This window comes from Malania oleifera, chromosome 10 (assembly GCF_029873635.1).
Source record: "Malania oleifera isolate guangnan ecotype guangnan chromosome 10, ASM2987363v1, whole genome shotgun sequence".
NCBI lineage: Eukaryota > Viridiplantae > Streptophyta > Magnoliopsida > Santalales > Ximeniaceae > Malania > Malania oleifera.
This window is the reverse complement of record NC_080426.1, coordinates 35089484-35112350: the sequence shown is the minus strand read 5'-3', so window position 1 is coordinate 35112350 and position 22867 is coordinate 35089484. Positions and strand designations below refer to the sequence as shown.

At 37.7% G+C, this 22867-nt stretch overlaps 1 protein-coding gene across 1 annotated transcript; it reads left to right on the top strand.

Annotated features, from left to right (window-relative positions):
* LOC131166608 (ATP synthase subunit beta, mitochondrial-like) lies at positions 1–9888 on the top strand. Its single transcript, XM_058125194.1, has 4 exons — positions 1–241; positions 9406–9492; positions 9584–9687; positions 9772–9888. The coding sequence occupies exons 1-4, from the start codon at positions 1–3 to the stop codon at positions 9886–9888; spliced, it is 549 nt and encodes a 182-aa protein (XP_057981177.1).
* Positions 9889–22867: the final 12979 nt, after the last annotated feature.

Below are 22867 nucleotides of genomic sequence, written 5' to 3'. Positions count from 1 at the left end.
ATGGGAATCAACCTTGAGTTGTCTGTCAATTGTGCGATAAGTCTGGCCATGTTGCCAAAGTATGCAGATCACGTTCCTTACCCATCACTTGGCCACAAAGCCAACTTCACTCATGACACTCCGAGTAATCAGTCAGGTTGGATAGTTGACTCTGGGGCATCTCATCACATCACCTCAGATTTGCATAACCTATCCATTTACTCTGAGTGTGGTAGCAATAATGATGTCATGGCTGGAAATGGTAATTACGTTCCTATCACTCATATTGGATTTACCATTCTTAATTCATGTGATTCCACTTTCAAACTCAATAATGTTTTGTGTGCACCTAACATCAAGAAAAATCTTCTTTTTGTCTCTCAATTTTGCTTTCAGAATAACACCTCCAATGAAATTTTTCTTGATTTATTTTCTTGTGAAGGATCTAACCACAGAGGCATCCTTGGTGCGAGGCCGGAATAGAGGAAACATTTATGAGTGGCCTACTTCAGTTTGCAGAACAATCTCTTCACCACAACACTCAGCTCTCACAACAACCTTGTCCAGATCCAAACTTCCCACCATTAGTCTCTGACACAGTTGTCTTGGTCATCCATCCTCCAAAATTCTTCATCAAATCATTGCATCTCATAAACTACCTTTCTCTAAGTCCAGTTCCTTGTCTTATCATTTTAATGCATGCTTATGTAATAAAAGTCACAAACTCCCTTTTGGTGTCTCGTCCTTAACTTGTTCTAGACCTTTGGAAACTTTATTTATGGATGTTTGGGGTCTCGCTCCTCTCCCCTCGTTTGATAATTTTCATTATTACGTTATTTTTGTGTGGATTACTTTACTAAATATACTTGGTTGTATCCCATCAAGAAAAAATTGGATGTTACTTCTACATTTGAACGATTTAAATCTCTTGTTGAAAACTATTTTTCTACAAAGATTAAAACAGTTTATATAGATGGAAGTGGCGAAGCCACCAGCCTCGGACATTTTCTCTCACGAGTTGGTATTCAACATCTCAAATCTCCTCCCCATACCCCAGAACATGTCGGCATGACTGAGCGTAAACATCACCATGTTGTTGAAACTGCACTAGCCTTGCTACATCATGCATCTGTTCCACTCAAATATTGGTCCTTAGCAATTCAAGTCATCGTTTACCTTATCAACCGAATGCTCTGTCCTGTAACACATAACCAATCTCCATTCTCTCATCTCTTTAAGCAATCACCTAATTATTTATCCTTGAAAACATTTAGTCGTTTGTGTTATCCATGGTTGCGCCCCTACACCTCTCACAAACTCCAACCACGGTCCCATCCTTGTATATTCGTTGGCTACTCTACTCCACATCATGCCTATATGTGTCTTGATCCCTCCACCAATAAACTCTACATCTCTAGACATGTCGTTTTTTTGGAACACACATTTCCCCTTCAGAATATCAAGTCTCACACTGCGTCACCTTTCATCTTACCTTCCATCACCAATTGGTTATCTAAATCAACTCAAGTGTCCACTCCTACAACTTCTCCTAATCACTTCCAAGTGCCTGTCACCTCCATCCTTCGAGTTGAATTTGCATTTCCTCCTCTTTGTTTTTTTTTTTTTTTGAATATCGCCGGGTGTCCACAACCGTCAACGACGTCCGTTTTACGGTCCGCCGCACCGGTCATGACTAATCCCACGCCTCGTGGATCCGGCCCCACATCACCACGAGGAAGGTAAACCAGGAGCCCAGGGGAGGAATCGAACCCGGGTGGCACAAAGGCTAACCTTGTGAGAGGCACACCCGGTTATTACTTCTACTTCACATGGTGAGTCTTATAATTATTAAAGTGAATCTCCCCACCAGACCATTTCATCCTTGGGACCCTCCTCCACGCCTCCACCATTAGATGCATCAACTCCTTCCCAGGTAAGTATCTCATCTACAATTCTAGCACAACCTCATCCTTATAATACCAGGCTACGCAATAACATTACAAATCCAAAACGTATCTTTGACCTTCACACAACCACCACTCCCTCCACTATTGAACCTTCCACGTTCAAACGGGCCCAGCAACACCTCTCCTGGCGACAAGTCATGAGCGACGAATACAATGCCTTACTCTCCAATCACACATGGTCTCTTGTTCCACGCAATCCTACACAAAACATTATTGGGTGTAAGTGGGTCTATAGAATTAAGAAAAATCCTGATGGGTCCATAACTCATTATAAAGCTCGCTTAGTGGCTAAAGGTTTCCATCAACGACCTGGGATAGATTTTTCTGAAACCTACATCCTAGTTGTCAAACCTACAACTGTTCAATTATTACTTACTCTTACTATGACTGACAATTGGCCTCTTCACCAATTGGATGTAAATAATGCGTTTTTGCAGGGCTCTTTACATGAGGCGGTTTTCATGGATCAGCCCCCTAGCTTCACCAACCCCAATCTTCCTAATCATGTTTGTTGCTTACACAAGACCATATATGGGCTTCATCAAGCACCTCGTGCATGGTACCATGAACTTCACAATTTTCTTATCTCGGAAGGCTTCACCAACTCTTAGTTGGACACCTCCTTATTTATGCTTCACTCTTCCAGCACACTTCTTTATTTATTAGTTTATGTGGATGACATCATCGTCAATGGATCCTCTACTGCTCATGTGACTACCTTCATCACCAATATTTCCAAACGATTCTCTTTTAAAGATCTTGGTAATCTCACATATTTTCTTGGGATTGAAGCTCACTTTACCTCTAATGGTTTGTTTTTGTCTCAAAGGAAATATATCCAAGACCTCTTGCATTGAGTTAACATGGACAATGCCAAGCCTTTCTCTACCCCTCTTGCTACTATTGAAGCTCTTATATTGTTAGATGACTCTCCACCAACTGATGCTACTTTGTATCGTCAAACTCTTGGGTCATTACAATATCTCTCGTTGACACGTCCTAACGTGTCCTTTGCCGTTAACAAGTTATCTCAGTTCATTCTCCTTCCACTCTTCATTGGTTTGCAGTTAAACACTTGCTCCGTTATCTGGTTGGAACTCTTAACTTTGGCATCATAATTTGCAAAAAATCACCACAGATACTTCATGCATTTTCCATTGCATGCTGGGCTGGTGATCCTAATTAGCAGACTTCAACCTCTGCTTATGTTCTTTTTCTTGGTGCCAATCCCATCTATTGGAGTTCTAAAAAGCAAAAGATTGTCGCTCACTCCTCCATCGAGGCTGAATACTGAGCCATCGCCTCTACTGCAACTGAAATAAATTGGGTAATGAATCTTCTTCAAGAGTTGCGTGTACTTGTAACCTCTACTCCGGTTATTTACTGTGATAATGTGACTGCTACTTATGTCTGTGCCAATCCAATCTTTCATTCTTGTATATAACACATTGCTATCGACTTCCACTTTGTTCGTGATCAAGTTGTTAGAGGTCGCCTACACATTTCCCATGTTCATACTTCTAATCAACTAGCTGACTCTCTTACCAAGCTGCTACCTCGATCCTCCTTTCTTTCTCATCGAACCAAGATTGGTGTCCTCAATAGCCAGTCAATCTTGCAGGGGCAGGATAAGTCAACACCTACCACTGCTCCTCCAATCAAGCCGTCAATCACTCCACTGATCAAGCCTCCATTATCTCCATGAATCTTGGCTAAGATTACTCTGAATTCATTGTGTATAGCTCCCGAATTCATCATTGATTATGTATAAAATGACATGTATAGCAATGTATTATTAAGAAGAAAATATACAAAATTAATAATTATCTTCAAAAACACACTTTTAATTATATTATTTTTTAGAACATGTGTGAAAACATATAGAAACAATGCCATAATTTGTTTAATTGTGACATGTTATGTTAACAATCAACCTTTACACGTAAAAGCATCACATAAGTTGTCTTCTTAATTTGGAAAACCGTATCATCATAAAATATTTTGATGATGAGAGCGCGGTTTATTAAAATGATTATGACACACCCTAACAATGGCAACACAAAGAAAAACATTAAATATAAATTAATTCAACTTCTTGACCATGTTTTTCTAGTGAATGCCAACCATCATATATGTATGTTATGCAATTAATTTAGTATGCACCAAGTATGTTATTTGACTATCCCTTTTACTAGCGGAAGGCGATGAATGAAGGCCCTTGGATAGTCTATGGAGCACTTTTGGTTTTGGTTAGAATGGAACCTTCTCTACAACTCAAGAAAGTTTGATTTAACAAAGTAGCAATTTGGGTCGTGTGGAAGGTTTACCAATTGCATACTTCGAGATAAAAGTGGCTCAGAAGATAGGGAGAAAATTGGGTAATGTCATTGATTGATTTATTGATGCTGGCAAGCAAGGAGCAAGCAAGAATGAGATTAGGAGCAAAACTCAATCTAGATGAACCATTGCCAATGAGAAAATGTCTAAAAATAGAATATGATGGACCAAAATGATTCAGATATGAAAAAACCTATAAAATTTGTTACAATTATGGCTTTCGTTGGGCATGTGGAGATCATATGTTTTATTGATCATACAGAGGAAGCAAGGAAAAATTTTGGATAAATGTCTTAAGAGCAACATTAAAAGAAACAACAATGAGATCATTTTAGACCCAGCTGCAGATTTGTATGTAGGGAGGAATAGATCTTGCTCTACTATGAAACATAAGAGATTTTAATAAGCAAGAAAGGGAAATGAAGAAAAAAGGACTATGTCGTCTAAATCTTATTTGAGAATAGATGTAAGTGATAATGAAGGAGAAGAACAATCAGCAAAAGAGGCTAGGTAGATTCCAAAAAAAAAAAAGATAACAAATGGCATGGAAAAATATCAGAGAGCTAGAGAAGATGATAAAGAACTAAAGCAATAACACCAAAAAGATAAGGGTGATCTATTTACATTAATAAAAGACTCTTTGGGCAAGTAAAATTTGGTGAGGTTAATCATCTTTGAAGGGATTTCTATTAACAAACCACAGTTAATGTAATGACCTCAAAGAATTATGGTATTTAAATAATAGAGGGAGGAGGGAAAAAAATTGTAAATGAAATTCAACAGGGGCCTCGTCGATGAAGTGGCTTATTGGGCTCGTCGACGGGGGCGCGTTTCGTCGACGAGAAAATACCGAGAGGCTATTTCTCAGCCCTAAATTTCATTGACGAGGAATAAGCATTTGTCGATGAACTTCCTTCGTGACCTTGTCGACGAGGTGACGTGTGTCATCGACGAAGGTCAGTATATAAATAGCCCTAAAACCGGATTTTAGCATAGATTGTTCAGAAAAATCACACTTTCTCTCTCTTCTTCGGTTTTCACTTCTTCTCTCTAAGATTCTAGGCTCATTCTTCGTCGAATCGATGATCCGAAGCCGCCACGACACTTCTGGGGAGGTTCTCTTCAAGTCTATAGGAGTGGATCGTTGGTGGGGCTATATTGAATTTCATCCCAAATTCAGGGTAAGACTTTTTATTCAGAATATGACTTACTTACAGTTATAGAAAGTGTAGTGGTCAAAGAAATACTAAAGTTTTGTTTTAGAAGATGTTGTTTTCAGGGTGTGGATCAGGAAACCTGCGGGTGTAAGACTAGACATTGTAAGGGGTTTTATAGAAATCAGGTAAGGGAAATATGCTATGCCAGTAAATAGAGATTTTTACCAGTAAAATATAGTATATGTTTATGGGTTTTCAGAGTAGGAATTATACAACTTTATAAATTATATTTAATGAGTTCTTAAATATTGTGTGGCATGAGAATATAGATATAGTAAAGAATTCTATGCTGCTTTTATAGAACTACGGTTATATAGTTTCTACGGAATCAAGATATGCAAAAATACAGTTTATTACAAAGCTAAAGCTATATACTATTTACAGAATCATGATTTACCAAATATATACAGAAAGATGGTTTTACAGTATTTTCAGGATCATGATTTATAGTACATTCAGATAGGAATATGTTTTTACAGTTTTCATAGTACCATGATTATATAGTTTTATAGAACCATGACATACAGAAATACAGTTGATACAAAAATATAGTTGATACAGAAATACAGTCTATTACAGTGTCATGGTTAATACAGTTGATACATAATCATGGTAAAATAGATAGATTTTATATAGAAATGTATTATATAACATTAGACTTTGATGGACCATTACAAATCAGTTTACAGAGTACGGTACCGTAGCTATTTACAGTTTAGAGTGCAACTACATAACTCAGATAGTACGTAGATTTACAATAGTCAATCATGCCTATATAGTGGACAGGCTCCCCGTCAGTTAGGGTTGAGGAGGCTGATATGACTTTCAGAGTATAGTGACTTTATCTTGGCAGGCTAGCCAGTGATGGGTCTCGCCTACGGGCCGCACAACCCTGTCATGAGGAGTTAAATCATGACATACAGTTATCCATCTAGGGAAGTTTTCTCAGTTATTATATGTATACTCAAATTTACAGAAACAGTAGATGTATCTATGAATATTAGAAGTATTATGAATAGAAAATTTATAAAGACAATTATGTTAAGTAAAATAGGTATAAGCTATACTGTATGTTATTTAAACAGGTTTTCTCAAATACAGTTATCTATAGTATTTCTAAACACTGCTGTGACGCACCAATTTTCGTACAATTTTTTTATAATAATAAATATTTACGTCATAAATCCACAAATCGGCCACGTCAACAATCCTACTACCATTCATACAACCCGACCCGCATTGGGTATCGGATAAAAAGTTATTTTATTATACAACCTAACAGCGGAAGACAATATATATATATATCAGTCAGAATACAATACCCAGAGTATCAATATACACATAAATACACAATACTATCTCATATCCAAAAACAACACAACCCTAGGGAATCACACCTCCCTAGTCCAAACTCACCCTGTATATCAGGGTCCCAGCTCCCTATGATCACGGAGCTCTACCACCTGGCCTATCTCTGTTTCCTAGAAAAATTTAGATAATTTGGGTGAGACACATCTCAATAAGAAGGAATAGATTATTTACAGTGTGTGGCCAAATGAGTACAATTATAATACACTTTACTTTTCAAATCACTATTTCATCTGAGAAAATACACTGATATTCACATACACATAATCATATAGATATACAACACAAGTTTTTATAAACTTTAAAATCATTTATCAAATTCAATGATTTCCAACACATATTTACACGCGAAGTTCCTGAGAATAGGGAAGATTACCCGCTCATACAGGTAGCTTCCCTCTGCCCTAACACATTATGCAGTCAGGTAGAGCCACATCTGATACCCATCAGGGCACTCACCTTACTCAGTAAGCCCTTAGGCGGAGAGTTTCACTTCGCCTTAATTATTTATATTATTAACTCACACTGTTCCATTTCTCAATTTTATCATTTTTTATTTCTCAATTTCTATTCTTTCTTTCATTTCTCATTTTAGCCAATTTAATCATTCTTTCACTTTTTATTTTCACTTTACTTTCCGGTTCATGAGTATCCTCGGTATCAAATACCAACATCGTCTCTGTAACTTATGGCCACCCTGAGGATCTTTCTATACACGGTATGCTTCCCCCCATGGTCAAGGTTGTGCGACCCGAAGGCTGGATCTAACAGCGGTTGGCCAACTTGGTTAGATCAAATATCATATCACATATCGCGTCCGTAATACAACTGGCCGCCCTAATACCCTGATCCAGACTCAGGGGGCCCAACAACCCTACACAATAACACAGTCGACTGTCACGCCACACGCTCCAAGAGTCCGTGTGGTTGCACTAATACTACTCGCAACGGTATCATGCTGAATATCATAACCATCCAACAGGATTTACCACCACATACCCGCAATCATTATGCGGTATCGGCATTTCATCAATTATATTCCAGTATATCATAATTCAGTTCAATATAAATATTCTCATCATTTTCTGTGCACATTTCATCATCTCATAATATCATATATCATATTTCATGTATTTTTCACATTTTTCCAAAATACTTATTTCTCATGCAAATAATTTCCACTCACAAATAAATACCACATTTCATTATTTTCCAATATCAATAATTCACAAAATCCCATTTTCCAAGCAAAACATTTCTACTCATATAATAATACCATATTACATTATTTTTCACTAATCACATAAGTAATTCTCATCTCAATATTTTCTTAGAAATTACTTATCATTATATTTTACACTCCAAAATACCACAATCTAACATCACTCAAATGTCACACAGTTTATCTGATATTTATATCATAATAATTTTCAGAAAAAATATTATATGCTCATTTTCATATTTTAATTCAAATAATAATTCTAAAAACACTGCTATAATTTATAACCCTTACCTGACTTACTGAGAGTCTCGCTAGAATCCAAAATTTCACGCCCTTGGTGCCCGAAATTTAACTTCTGCAATTTGCATTTTTCCCAAATTAATTAATTAATTTTTCTAAAATAATACCCATCTAACCTTCCTTAGGCCCTATATACCTCAAATTAATATTTAAACTATTATTTAATACCCCCACTTAATTTTCTAAATTTTGCTTGTGGGTCCTAAAATTACACCCTCGGCGCTCACCCGGGTCCTAAATTCCAGAAATCCAACTTCAGCCCCAAATGCTCAATATTTTAGCATTTCTAAATTAATGCTAATTAATTAAAAATAAGCCCCTTAATAACTCCCGCACCCCAAATTTGGGGTTTTGGTCCGACACCCCCACGGGAATTCCATCCCACTGGACTTGTAGAGAATCATCCCTAGATTCTCGTGGTGGTGTCCGTTCGTTAATTGGGCTTATATTTTGCAAGAAATTAAAGAAAAAGGGGAAAATGACTTACCCCGGGGAATATGCTTACGCTACTCCAACCACCGATCCGCTCCGGTAGAAATGACGGCAGCGGCGAATGGAGTCCAGTGGTATTTTCGGATTTTCGATCGGGCGAAAATTCGTACGAAATCGAGGAGAGAGAATAAGCCTGCACGCGCAGGAAAAAGAAAATAAAAGAAGAAGAAAAATCTTGAAGAAGCCTGAAGCTTCCAGGCTTCAAGAAATAATAATAATAATAATATATATTTAATTAATATTAATAATAATATATTTTTATTAAAAATAAATAAATTTTAATTAATTAATTTTTTTTCTTTTAAATCCTAATAATTAATTAATTATTATTCTTATTATTTTTTTTTTAAAAAATCAATCCACTAATCTTTTATATTTCTTTTTGGGATTTTAACATCTGTAATCTAGAATTCGGAACTTATATACCATAATATATGAATGGTATCATTATCCACATGATATGTACATTTTTCTTTTGTTATGTGTCCACACGTTGTTGATCTTCTTGCACCATACCAAATAGGTGGAAAGATTGGGTTGTTTGGTGGTGCAGGTGTTGGAAAAACAATACTTATAATGGAACTTATTAACAATGTTGCAAAAGTTCATGGTTGGTCTTTGATCAACCATATTAAGGCACTGATTTGCATAATTTTTTTTTGTCCCTTTGTTCTTAAAACTAAATGTTGCTCTTTGATCAGGTGGTTTCTCTATGTTTGCTGGTGTCCGAGAACGCACTCGAGAGGGTAACGACCTGTATAGAGAAATGATGGAAAGTGGTGTCATTAAGCTTGGGGACAAGCAGGTCAATGCCCATGTTCTGTCACAATTTGTCATGCCCCATTTTGTTTTAATATTTATTTGGAACTTTTTGATTTCAATCGTGCAGGATGAGAGCAAATGTGCTCTTGTATATGGTCCAATGAATGAGCCCCCCGGTGCTCATGCCCCTGTTGGGCTTACTGGCTTGACAATGGCCGAGCATTTTCAAGATGCTCAAGGGTAGGACGTGTTTCTCTTCATTGACAACATTTTCCATTTTACCCAAGTAAGTGTTCTTGTGTAGGAATATCTATTGGAATTTTCGATGAAAATGAAAAAATTTGACTCAAATAATAGTTAGAACTATCTAAAAACAAATGATGATAAAGTTCATTTAAATGACTTCTCTTTCCTACTATTTGATAAATGTATTATTTCAAAATCAAATAATATTTAAATTAAATAATTTCAACAAATACACTCAGCATTATTTTGTGCAATACAATTAAAGCCTTAGCATCTCAAGTCTTTACTCAAATCCTAACGGTGGTAATCTAAAAGCTTAAGCTATTAGATTGTGACCAAAAATGTATATCTAGCTTTTAGACTTGTACCATGTTAGAATACCACTTTACCCAAAAGTTTAAACTATTAAGTTATGGATCAACAGTGTATATCAAGCTTTAACACTAACAAAAGCAAAATTTACTACACAAAACTACAAGAATTAGTAGCCAGAAAATAAACATTCAGGTCATGCAGCTGGTTTATGAAACTGTTGTTTATGTTTCTCTGATTTTTGTGCTTTAATGTTTTTCTTTCTTTCCTTTAAAAGAGTGACACGAGCTCGCTTGCGTTTTTTGCTAATCTGAAATAGTTGGAATCAAACTTATAGCAAACAAAAAGATAAATCCTACATTAGCTTTTCTAGAAATTGCCAGTGAGAATTAGTCCACTGAAAAGAGCATAATAAGGCCATAAAATAAACTCCATAGCTTCTAAAAGCCCCCTCTCTTTGCGAGACATCACAATGTTGGACATGGAAGCAATACCCTCAGCAATTTGTTGCAGATCAGGACCATATTCTTCTCTACCCGATTTCATTCGGCATTGTGCATATTTGACACAGATGTGGTATACTGGCCGCCCTGAAGCTCTATTTCTAATCCATCATTGCCAGCTTTCACGTAATATGGTGAATTATTATGACCTTCTAATGTAAATAGTTACTAGAAGCATGACTTTCATATTTTGGGTCCTCATATTTTTTGTAAGTAGAAGTTTCTCACAAGTGCTATCATATCTTGATCTTAATATAGCATTTTTATAGTTTTTTTTTTTTTTTTCTATAGCTAACAAATTGCATTAGATTTTAATTAATAAAAAATATGAAAAATTTTACGTTTATTTGAACAACTGTAAAATATTAATTGTTCATGGAAGATATTACAGATATAAATTATCATTTTATGGAAAAATAGTATATGATATTTTTCAATTATTTGTTGACACGATGAATAATAAGCAACTATAGAGCATGTGATAATTTACTATTTTTAAAAAAAATAGAATAAATATTTGATAGGTAATAATATTACTAACTAAATATATACATTATATAATTAATTTTTGAAAAAAAAAATAGGCTCCTTTAATTGGTAATAAGAAATTTTACCATACAACAACCTGTCTCATTGTTGGCCCTTTTTATAAATATGGAGTCGGCATAGCCATAGGCTAGGGCCTAGCTCCCAACATTGAATGAAAAGTGACAAAATACAAAAGAAGCCAGCGAGGATAAATTCCACGCACACCTGCTATAATTAATATGAAACTTTTCTTTAATTAGTGCTATCTTCTTAGCTTTCTTTCATCACGTGTCCAATATTTTATACATATATATATATATATATATATATTCCAAATTACACAAAGTTAATATTATTAACTATTAATTATGCATTATTGTAGGACCAACATTAAATAGATGGTAATATTGTTGTAGTTGGGTTTTTATAATATATATTGTAATTTTTTGGTACAATTATGATATATGTATGATTTAATGGTAAATATTTTTATATAGGACAATGAAATATAAAAATAGGTTCATCGGGTGCTCTTGGCAAGTATGTGGAATTGAAGGAAAGCATTGCCAGCTTTCAGGTAATTTATGATCTAGTTGCCATTGATTAGATTGCATTTGTGGTAGTTCTTCCACATTTTTGTCAAAAGTCAAGAGAAGGCAACATATTTTCTCAAAAAATGAATTGAGAAATTGTTTATGAAGCCAAATTAACTTTTTAAGAAATTTTTGCTTCTACAGTTTCTATCATTTGCACCATTGTTTAGTTATCATGTCATCACCTAGGATAGAATTCCATTCCAAGCTTATGCCTATGATAACTATTTGTAAAAAAAAAATTGTTAATGGCCTTGAGAACCATTGTTTTCATTTAATATGGGAGTTGAGAATATTTTCTTTTTAGGGTTTGGTATGGATGGGGTAATTGGAAGAACATACATGCAATCTTACATTGAATATTGGTTTGTGAAGCCAGATCTGGGACTGTCATCTGTCAGATATTGGCACAACATAGTGTAGCATGTTTATCATTTTGAATTTTAGTTGTTCATTGTCACCTCAGTATTCTGTCCAGAAACAGATTCTTCATTCAAGTTAGTGGGGGCACTGTTTATTTTGAAAATTGTCATTCTCACTGCTCATGAGAACTACTTACAAACAAGTTAACTCCCTTGATAACCAGTTAAGAGTTTTTTCCTTTTTGTGTTTGGAATGGGCTAGGTTATTGGAAAAACATGCCGGAAATTTTACATTGGATGTTGATTTGTAAAATCATGTCTGGGATGGTCATTTGTCAGAGGTGATAGCATGGCGTCATGCAGTATCTCTGCCATTTAGAATTTTAGTTATTCAGTTCACACCTTAGTGTTCTCTCTAGAAGAGATACTTCATGTTAGTGGACACAGTTTATTTTGAAGAAATACCATACTTCCTACCTCGAACTCTAGCTCTCTTCGGCGAGTATCAGCATAACTCTTCTGCCGACTCTAAGCTGCCTTAATTCTCTCCCTAATCAACTCGGCCTTTGTAGAGGCCTGCATAATCAGCGGACCCAGTATCTGCCGCTCACCTACCTGATCGCAGTACAATAGAGATCGACATCGATGACCATATAATGCCTTATAAGGTGTCATCTCTATGCTGGCCTAGTAATTGTTGTTATACACCAACTTGACAAGCGATAGATACTGTATCCAGCTGTCACCGAAATCCAGTATACATGCCCGCAACATATCTTCTAGCATATGAATAGTCCTCTCAAATTGTCCATTCGTCTGTGGGTGAAAAGATGTGTTGAACGTCAGTTGTAATCCCAAGGTATCCTGTAGACTCTTCCAGAAACGAGAAGTAAAATGTGGATCTCGATCCGAAACAGCAGAAACAAGGACACCATGGAGTCGTACAATCTCCTGCACATATAACTTAGCCAGCCGATTCAGAGCATAGTTGACTCTGATTGGAATGAAATGTGCAGTCTTTGTTAGCCGATCAACTACAGCCCATATGGCATCCTGTCCGTGCACTGCAGCAGGTTACCCCGTCACAAAATCCATCAAGATGTGCTCCCACTTCCACTTGGGGATATCAAGTGGCTGAAGTGGTCCTGCTGACCTTTGGTGCGTTGCCTTGTCTTGCTGACATGTCAGGCATTGCTCTACGTATCGGGTGATCTCTATTTTCATGTTCAACCACTAGAAAGATTCCATCATATTTTGGTACATCTTCGTATTTCCAGGATGTACGGTGTAGATCAAACGGTGTGCCTCCTCCAAAATGTCCTGTTTAATCCCAATGTCATCTGGTACACATACCTTGTTATGGAATCTCAAAACACCATCACCATAAATATTGAAATTTGGATTTAACCCATTATGGACTCCTTCCATAGCCTCAACCAGCTTTGGATCTTCCTTCTGAGTTGTTTGGATCTTCTCCTGTAAGGTCGGTTGTACCACCAAGCTAGCAAGAACAACCTAGTGATTTCCTTCCACCACTTCTAAGCACAACCTTTCTAGGTCCATATAGATCTGATGTTGTACTCCCACTGTAGAGTTTGACATATCCACAAACTTCCGACTTAGAACATCAGCTACCACATTTGCTTTTCCTAGGTGATAGCTAATAGTACAGTTTTAGTCCTTTATCAACTCAAGTCATCTACGTTGCCTCATGTTCAGCTCTTTCTGGATGAAAATGTACTTAAGACTTTTGTGATCAGTAAAAATCTCACACCTTTCACCATACATGTAGTGCCTCCAGATTTTCAATGCAAACACTACAGCTGCCAATTCCATATCATGTGTCAGGTAGTTCTTCTCGTACTCTTTGAGTTGACGAGAAGCGTATAAAACCACCATTCCCTACTGCATTAGAACACAGTCGAGACCCTTCTTAGAGGCGTCACTATAGATAACAAATCCACCATCCCCAGATGGAATGGTAAGAACTGAAACAGTAACCAGTCACCGTTTCAGCTTCTGGAAACTCAATTCACACTCATCAGTTCAATCATACCTCACATTCTTCCTCGTGAGTCATGTTAATGGACTTGCTAAACTAGAGAACCCTTCTACAAAATGATGGTAGTAACCTGCAACGTCTAGAGAACTTCTGACCTCCTGAACATTTTTCGATCTCGCCCAGTCCATCACCACTTCTATTTTACTCAGATCCATTGATACCCCTCTTTTGGACACTACATGCCCTAGAAATGAAATATGTTTCAGCTAGAACTCACATTTCTTTAGTTTAGTGTATAACCTCTTATCCCTGAGCACTTGCAATACCAGTCCCAGATGAATTTCATGCTCTGTAGCACTCCTAGAATATACTAAGATGTCATCAATGAATACCACAATGAACTGATCTAAGTATTTGTGGAAAATCCAGTTCATCAAATCCATATATGCTACAGGTGCATTTGTCAAATCGAATGGTATAACCATGAATTCGTAATGGCCATATCAAGTTTGTAAAGTTGTTTTCGGAACATCCTCTTGTTTTCACCTTTAGCTGGTGATACCCAAATCGTAGATCGATCTTAGAGAAGATCTGCATGCCCTGAAGCTGGTCGAACAGATCATCGATCCTAGGTAATGAGTATTTGTTCTTTATCATCACCTTATTAAATTCTCTTTAGTCGAGCCACATTCTCATCGACCAATCTTTCTTCTTTACAAATAGCACCGGTGCTCCCCAGGGCAAAGCACTCGGTCGAATGTACCCCTTTTCAAGAAGCTCATGTAGCTGTTCCTTTAACTCCCTCAATTTTGTTGGAGCCATATGATACAAAGCTTTCAATATTGGCGCCGTACTAGGAACTAACTCTATACCAAACTCCACCTCACGATCTGGAGGTAATCCCGATAAGTCCCCTAGGAACACATCTAGGAACTCGCACACAATAGGAATCTCCTCTAATTTACGTTCTCCTGCTGGCATGTCTTTCACAAATGCCAGATACCCTTGGCATCCCTCCAAGAGTAATCTCCTATCCTACAAATCTGAGAGGATCCAAGGTGTAGAACCCACGCAAGACCCAACGAACTTGTATTCTTGCTTCCCCGGAGGTCTAAACACCACTTCTCTCCTCTGGCAATCAATACTGGCATAACTGGTAGACAACTAATCCATCCCTATGATGATATCAAAGTCATGCATGTCAAATACAATAAGGCTAACTGGTAGCATCCTCTCATGAATTTCTACTGGAAAGTCACGGATTACCCTACTACATACGACTACCGACCCTGAAGGCGTAGTCACTACCAGTTTATAATCTAACTGTTGTGTCTTAATTCCACCAAATTTAACAAATCCTCAGGAGATAAAGGAATGCGTTGCCCCCGAGTCAAATAGTATAATAACTTTATTGGAAAGCATGTATATGGTACCTGTGATGACATCTCCTGCATTCTCTGCATCGCCAGGAGTTAGGGAGTACACCCTTGCCTGGGCTGTCCCCCTTTGTTGACCACCCCGCGGTGCCTAAGCACCTCCTCTATATGGCTGTTTTGGAGCTCCATTGTTATACGACATGCGACAATCTTTCTTTTGATGTCCAAACTGCCCACAGTGAAAGCAAGCCCCCAAACCCTTCAAACACTTTGCCGAGTGAGGTTTACCACATATAGAACAAATAGGTGGAGATGCAGTACGCTGTGATGCACCACTGTTCTTCTTCCTCCAATTACCCTACTTTGCCCCTCCATAAGAACTGGAAGGCGCAGGTCTCTTCTTCAGAGTCTGTACCTCAGAGTTCTCTCGTAGACTCTCCTCCGCTATGGTGGCTTTGTCAACCAGAGTAACAAAGTCCTGCATCTGCCAAATGGTTGTCTATTTGAGATCTCCTTCTTCGGCCCCTTTGAAACTTTCAGGCCTTCTTTTCCTTGTCCTAAATCATGAATGGAGCAAAACGAGATAGCTCCAGAAATCTGGCAGTATACTGCTAAACTGACAGTTGCCCCTGCTCCAGACTCATGAATTCGTCCATCTTGGCATTTCTGACCATGACTGAAAAATACCATTCAAAGAATAAATCTTTGAACTGAGCCCATGTCACAACTACAGGAATAGGTTGATGCTCTTCAAGCATCTTAACTGACTTCCACCACCTCTCTGCTTCGCCCGTCAGCTTGAATGCCGCAAAGGCTACCTTCTACTTCTCAATGCAGTTAAGAACGTCTAGGATTTTCTTAATCTTCCCAATCCAATTCTTAGCTCAAATCGGATCTGCACTCCCTACGAAGATGGGAGGTTTCAATCATATGAAATGGTCAATGGAGCATCCCAACTCAGCAGGGGTACAATCCTGAACCTTATTCGTTCGGACAATCTCAGCCATAAGCTATTGAGCGAAGTCTCGTAGAACACTCGTGGAGTCGTTATCAGCCTCATGGCCAACTCCTTCACTACTACTACCTCCAACGTTAGCAATAATATCCTAGGATTCCATCCTAAAGAAGCAATTGAGGAAATCAATTAGAAGCTTAATCAACTATTACTGCAACACTATAAACTCATTTCCCATAATAACATTCCTAGTACTGACGTACTCTAATGACTCACATTCTCATTCTAACTCGAGTTCCGCCTTTCCACTTAGAAACAAAATCGTCAATAGATTGTCGTGATTTTTTGAACCTTTCAAATGACCCAAAAAAGCACAGAAGTTTGCTAATGAATTTCTGTCTCTAGGTATACAAAGCTACACTCGATAATCATATTCGCATCTTAAACTCTAGTATAGTCTAATCTATAAAACCTAGCAACCTAAGCTCCAAGCATATCCATAACCAGGTAGTGCAATTCACATCACACTTCCAGTTGGCTATGGCTTTGATACCAACTGTAACACCCCGACCCTTTATTCGACCCCAGAGTGTTACTATACATACATAACCTGTACAATCAGATAACATACATCAAATACCTGCCCTAAACTGGGGCATACGGGTATATCATAATGATCTATACTTTCATATATTGTGAAAAACATAAACATTCATATGGATTCTAATAGACGTACCAGAGTAACTAATTGTTCCTTACATACATTCATCCGTACGTAAAACATAAACTGTATTACATTCCCAAAAATCCAACCTAGCTAACAACCCAGTACTCATACAGAAACTTACGTTAACTAACAAGACTCTACGCTCCACAATCTCTCTAAAAGACTAATACCGATTTCTTGTAACTCCTGAAATAAAGGTTGTAAGATTTGGATGAGACATTTCTCAGTTAGAATGAAGATATTATATCAGTGTGTGACAACATGTGTTTACCCAATAGAAAGCAGTTATATACTTTAAGCATTCTCAATCCTGTAATATAGGAGATACATAAATATAGTTCCTGCAATAGACAATTTAGCATCATAACAAGCGAGAGTTCCCGAGGTTAGGGTAGGGTACAGGGCTATACACTGTACAATCCCTCTGCCCGGTACTCAAACCTGTGACTTTGCTCATTTTAGTCTTTAAATCATAAATATGCCTATCAAACTCAACCCAGCCTCATAACATCATAACTATGCCAGTAACTCCCCATGGCAAAGGTTGTGCGATAATAAAGCACTGATCGAGCCATATTCATGCAAGCATTGTCAGACATCATAACATACTACATCCCAACTTGGCCGTCACCACCCTGATCCCTTTTTACTAGTGGCCCTTCGTACCAAGCCAACTACTAGATACCCACACTAAAAACATGTGTGCGGTTGCACTGTACCTATCTATTTTAGCAACGGTACCGCGCTTACTGTTAATGAGCCTCTTTAAGGCTCTAATAATAACCAGCTATTCATGGCGATTCCCACATCATATATACAATTTATAATAAAAGCAATTAAGCAATTCCAGTATTTTCACAACTCATTCATTCATCCTTTCATACATACTTTCTTTCATTCATACTGAGGTATAAACCGGCACATACCCTCTCGATTTAACCCTTAGATACATAGTGCATGGTATTTAACCAACATCTCATTTCTGCATTCTTGAAAGTCATTTGGGACTTAGTCCCCATATTTCATATACATACTTAACTAAATTAGTATATTCTCTTACAGTATCATTTCATATCATATGCCACACTTATTTGGTCAAAATATACATTTTGTCGAGACCCGATGAATTATAGCAATTAAATAATAGAAGAAAGAAAATTTAAAAGGAGGAATTCAGCAGGGTCTCGTCGATGAATGCAGCGCGTTCATCGACGAATGGGCTTCTTGGGCTCGTTGAGGAGAAGTTACCGACAGGGCTATTCTAGGGCTTGAATTTCTTCGACGAGGGGTAAATGCTCGTTGATGAAACTCCTTTTTAGACTTGTCGTTGAGGAGTCATGACTTGTCGACGAGGCCACGAGGACAAACATTTCTATAAAAGGCTAAGAATCACTTTTCTGCGAGAGATACATGTAGAATCTCTCTTTCCCTCTCTAACTCCATCCCCCTCTGCCTTCTCTATAGAAATATGGCCTCATTTCATGCTGGTTCGATAATCCGAAGCCGCCATGCTACTCTTAGGAAGATTCTCTTCATATCTATTGGAGTAGATCGTTGGTTGGGCCAACGTGGGCACCATCCTAAAATTTGGGCAAGTTGATTATTTTAAGTTATATGAGGTATTTGGTGTTTTTGAATTGAAGGAAATGTGTTAGGTGAAACAATACTAAGATTTGTTGGGAAAATGTTGATTTCAAGGTATTGAACTCGGAATGCCACAGGCGTAAATTTAGTTAAATTTGTGGGCTTTTCAGTAGCCATGTAAGGGAATAAATTAAGTCAGTTTATTTTTATGAAAATTTATTATTTTAAAACAGCATGTATTTATAGTAAATATGTATGTTATTTTAGAATATTTGGGAATACTGCTATTGAACAAGAAAACAGTTTTAAAACATTTAATTAGAGATGTGTTTAGCTTAAGTATCTAGTTTTAATACTATTTAAATTGTGTGGCATGAGTATCATTTTACGCATATCATGTTATGTCATATTTTCAGTAAAACCATGTTTACAGTAGTTTTCAATAAAATCATAAATAATATAGGAAATTATGGTTTCAAAATTTTACAATAAACACTATAAATTTTAGTTTAGTATATTATGATATGCTCGGCACAAGACCGTGATTGATAGCCAGTGCAAGGTCGTAATTATATATGTTATTCAGCGCAAGGTCGTGATTATGTATGATATGTTAGAATTCAGAAAATGCTATCAATCTAGTTTCATGTTAAATTAGTATATGTAAACATACTATATGTTATTAGAACCTGGATGGTTTAGTTTAGATCAGTATTCAGGGCTTAGTGTCGTACCTATTCAGTTCAGTTCAGACAAGTGCTACCACACTTGCCAATAGAGAGTGTGAGAGATGGATAGTTGATGTGGCTTCGGTGTAGTGTTGTAGACATCCTCTTAGCAGTCCAGACCAGGGTGGGGCGGGCTCATCATGCTTACAGACACATTTGACTTGGTAGTGGTCGGCCAGCCATTGTCAAGTCCCGCCTTCGGGCTACACAACCCAGTCATGGGGGATAATATATGACATCAGCTAGCTATCCATCCTAGGTAATATTTCAGTACTATTAGTTATAGCAGATGATTTTATAATAACTGAAATTCAATATGATTTAACATGATCATGATTATGTATGTTTTATTCAGTATTAAATCACCAGCTTTTATCCAGACAAGTATTATGTATTGTTTATCTATTATAGTACGAATATACTCATACCGACACACAATTGATATTAGTTTATTTCCCTTACCGAGAAGTGTCTCACCTCAACTTACAAAACATTTTAGAGATTCTAGATAGACAGGCGGACCGAGTTTCGTGTCGATAGAGGCAGTTCATACTACCCCGATAGGAGGGTGAGTTACTAAGCTAGGGTCTGTAATGTTATGGAATGTAGTAAAACTCTGGTACTGTTTGTTATAAATGTAATTTATTTTTTCTGCTACTTAGGTGTTCGCTGTGTATGATAGGTGTATCCTCGGTACCCACGAGTTTGGGTTGATTTTGCTATATTGGTATCAGGGTTATTATTAAGAATGATATTAATGTATGTGAGGAAAACAAATTAGTTATAGTAAATAGGCAGGTCGTTATAGTTTGGTATCAGAGCCTAAGTTGTTAAGTTCTGTGGACTCTAAAATGCAACAAAAACAATACCAAAATATAGAACAAATGAATTTGAGGTTTTGTTTTGTAGTATAGATGCATGACTTCCATGATGGTTTATGTCTTTCCTGGGGTGACGATTTCAGGAAAGTCATAGCAAACTATTATCGAGTTGGGTGTCTAGGTTGCAGGATTGAACCTTTAATTAAGATCAGGGATGATAAATTAATTAAGGATATGATACACTAGTTAGATGAAAGGTTTTGGATATGTTATGGTAATAGGGTCCTAAAGCCAAGTTTATTATCCTTTCAGGATGGACCCTGGAGGTGGTAGTGCGAATGCAAGTGGTAGTGAGGGTGTTGGGCCCTCGGGTGTAGTTAGTGGTGACTTAGGCGCAGTATTATGCAGCGTGGCTCAACAAGTCATGGCTGAAATTGCCAAAAGCTCCAGGGAGTAGGGAGGTCCATCTATAGGCCACAGATGTACAATTGAGAAGTTTACAAAGATGAATCCTCTAGCTTTCTCAGCAAGAAATGATCTCGTAGTAATTGAGAACTAGATGCAGGAGATTGAAAAGGTGTTGTTAGTGCTGCAATGTACAAAGGAATAGAGAGTTCTATTTGTCACGTATATACTGATAGGAGAGGCTAAGAGATGGTGGATGATAGTGAAACTCCTGGAGCAGCAGAGGTCAGTGCGTATAGAGATGACATGGGACCAATTTAAAGAAATATTTTTCTATAGATACTTTTCGGCCTCGTCTAGGGAAGCCAAGGTAGAGGAGTTCCTAAATCTGAAGTAGGGACAACAGACAGTGCAGCAGTGTGCGTCGAGATTCATTGAATTATCTCGCTTCGCCCCGTACATTATCCCATACGAGATGAAGAAAGTAAGACAGTTTGAAAGAGGTATGAGGCAAGAATTATATAAGCAGGTGGCAATACTAAAACTGCAGGACTTTTCCAAGCTAGTAGACAGAGCAGTTGTGGCAGAAGCTGAAGAACGGATGGATGTCAAGGAACAGAAACAGAAAAAGAGATCCATGCTTTCAGGTTTCCAGCAGGGATCTAGTTAGGGTTCGTGGAAGAATGGTGGTTGCTATAAGGATTGAAAGTAGGATTCGGGGAGACGTGGGATTCAGGGTACGTAGTCATACCTAGCCTGTCAGTTTTGTGGAAAGAAACACCCAAAAGAGTGTCGTGCCGGATGAGGTGTCTACTACTGATGCGGGGAGCTAGGGCATATAATGAGAGGCTGAAAAGCTCAGATTGGAGGTGCTCCCACTCCTAGACCTATTTGGGGAGGTTATTAGGCACCCTGTGGAGGTCAGCAGAGGAATACAACTTCAACAAGAGTTTACACCCTTATGCCAGGTGCTGCTGAGACAGCCGGTGATGTGTTGACAGGTATGATTAACATGTTTTCATTTAAAATTGTTGTATTGTTTGATTCAGGAGCCACACACTCATTCGTGTCTATAAGGTGTATTAGATTATGTGGGGTAGAAACACAGTTGTTAAACACTGAACTGTTAGTAACTACATCGACAGGGTCGGTAGTGAGGTGTAGTAGAGTGCTCTAAGGCTGTCCAGTTGATATTCTAAGGAAGTCTTATCAGCTAACTTGATAGTGTTGGACATGCATGGGTTCGATGTAATATTTGGTATGGACTGGCTGGCAGTTAACTACACCAGTATAGATTATCGTTTGAAAGAAGTGATATTCAGACCTCCGAAAGGACCAAAATTCAAGTTCATGGGGTCGCAAGTGCAATCCTCGCCTCAGTTAGTATCATCCATACAGGCGAGGAGATTACTCATGGTCGGGTTATCAGGGGTTCGTGTCCTTTGTAAAGGAAATGTCAGGAAATGCATTAAATCTTGCTAATACGCCAATAGTGAAGGAGTTTTCATATGTCTTTCCAGATAAGCTACCCAGTTTGCCTCCTAATCGCAAGGTAGATTTCTCTATTGATCTACTTCCGGGGACGACATTGATTTCTAAAGCTCCTTACAGGATGGCTCCAGTAGAGTTAGGAGAGCTAAAGGATCAGTTGCAAGACTTATTAGATAAGGGTTTTATTCGGCCTAGTGTATCACCGTGGGGAGCTCTAGTGTTATTTGTAAAAAAAAAAAGACGGGTCCATGGGGATGTGTATAGACTACAGGGAAATTAATAAGGTGACAATCAAGAATAGGTATCCTCTACCCCATATAGACAATTTATTTGATCAGCTTCAGGGTACACGGGTCTATTCCAATATTGACCTCAGATCAGGCTACCATCAGGTGAAAGTTAAAGTAGAAGATGTCTCGAAGACAGCCTTCAGGAGCAAGCATAGGCATTATGAATTCCTCGTTATGCCTTTTGGTTTGTCGAATGCTCCTATTGTATTCATGGATTTGATGAATGAAGTTTTTCACCAGTATTTAGACCAGTTCGTTGTAGTTTTCATTAATGACATACTGGTTTACTCGAGAAGCTTT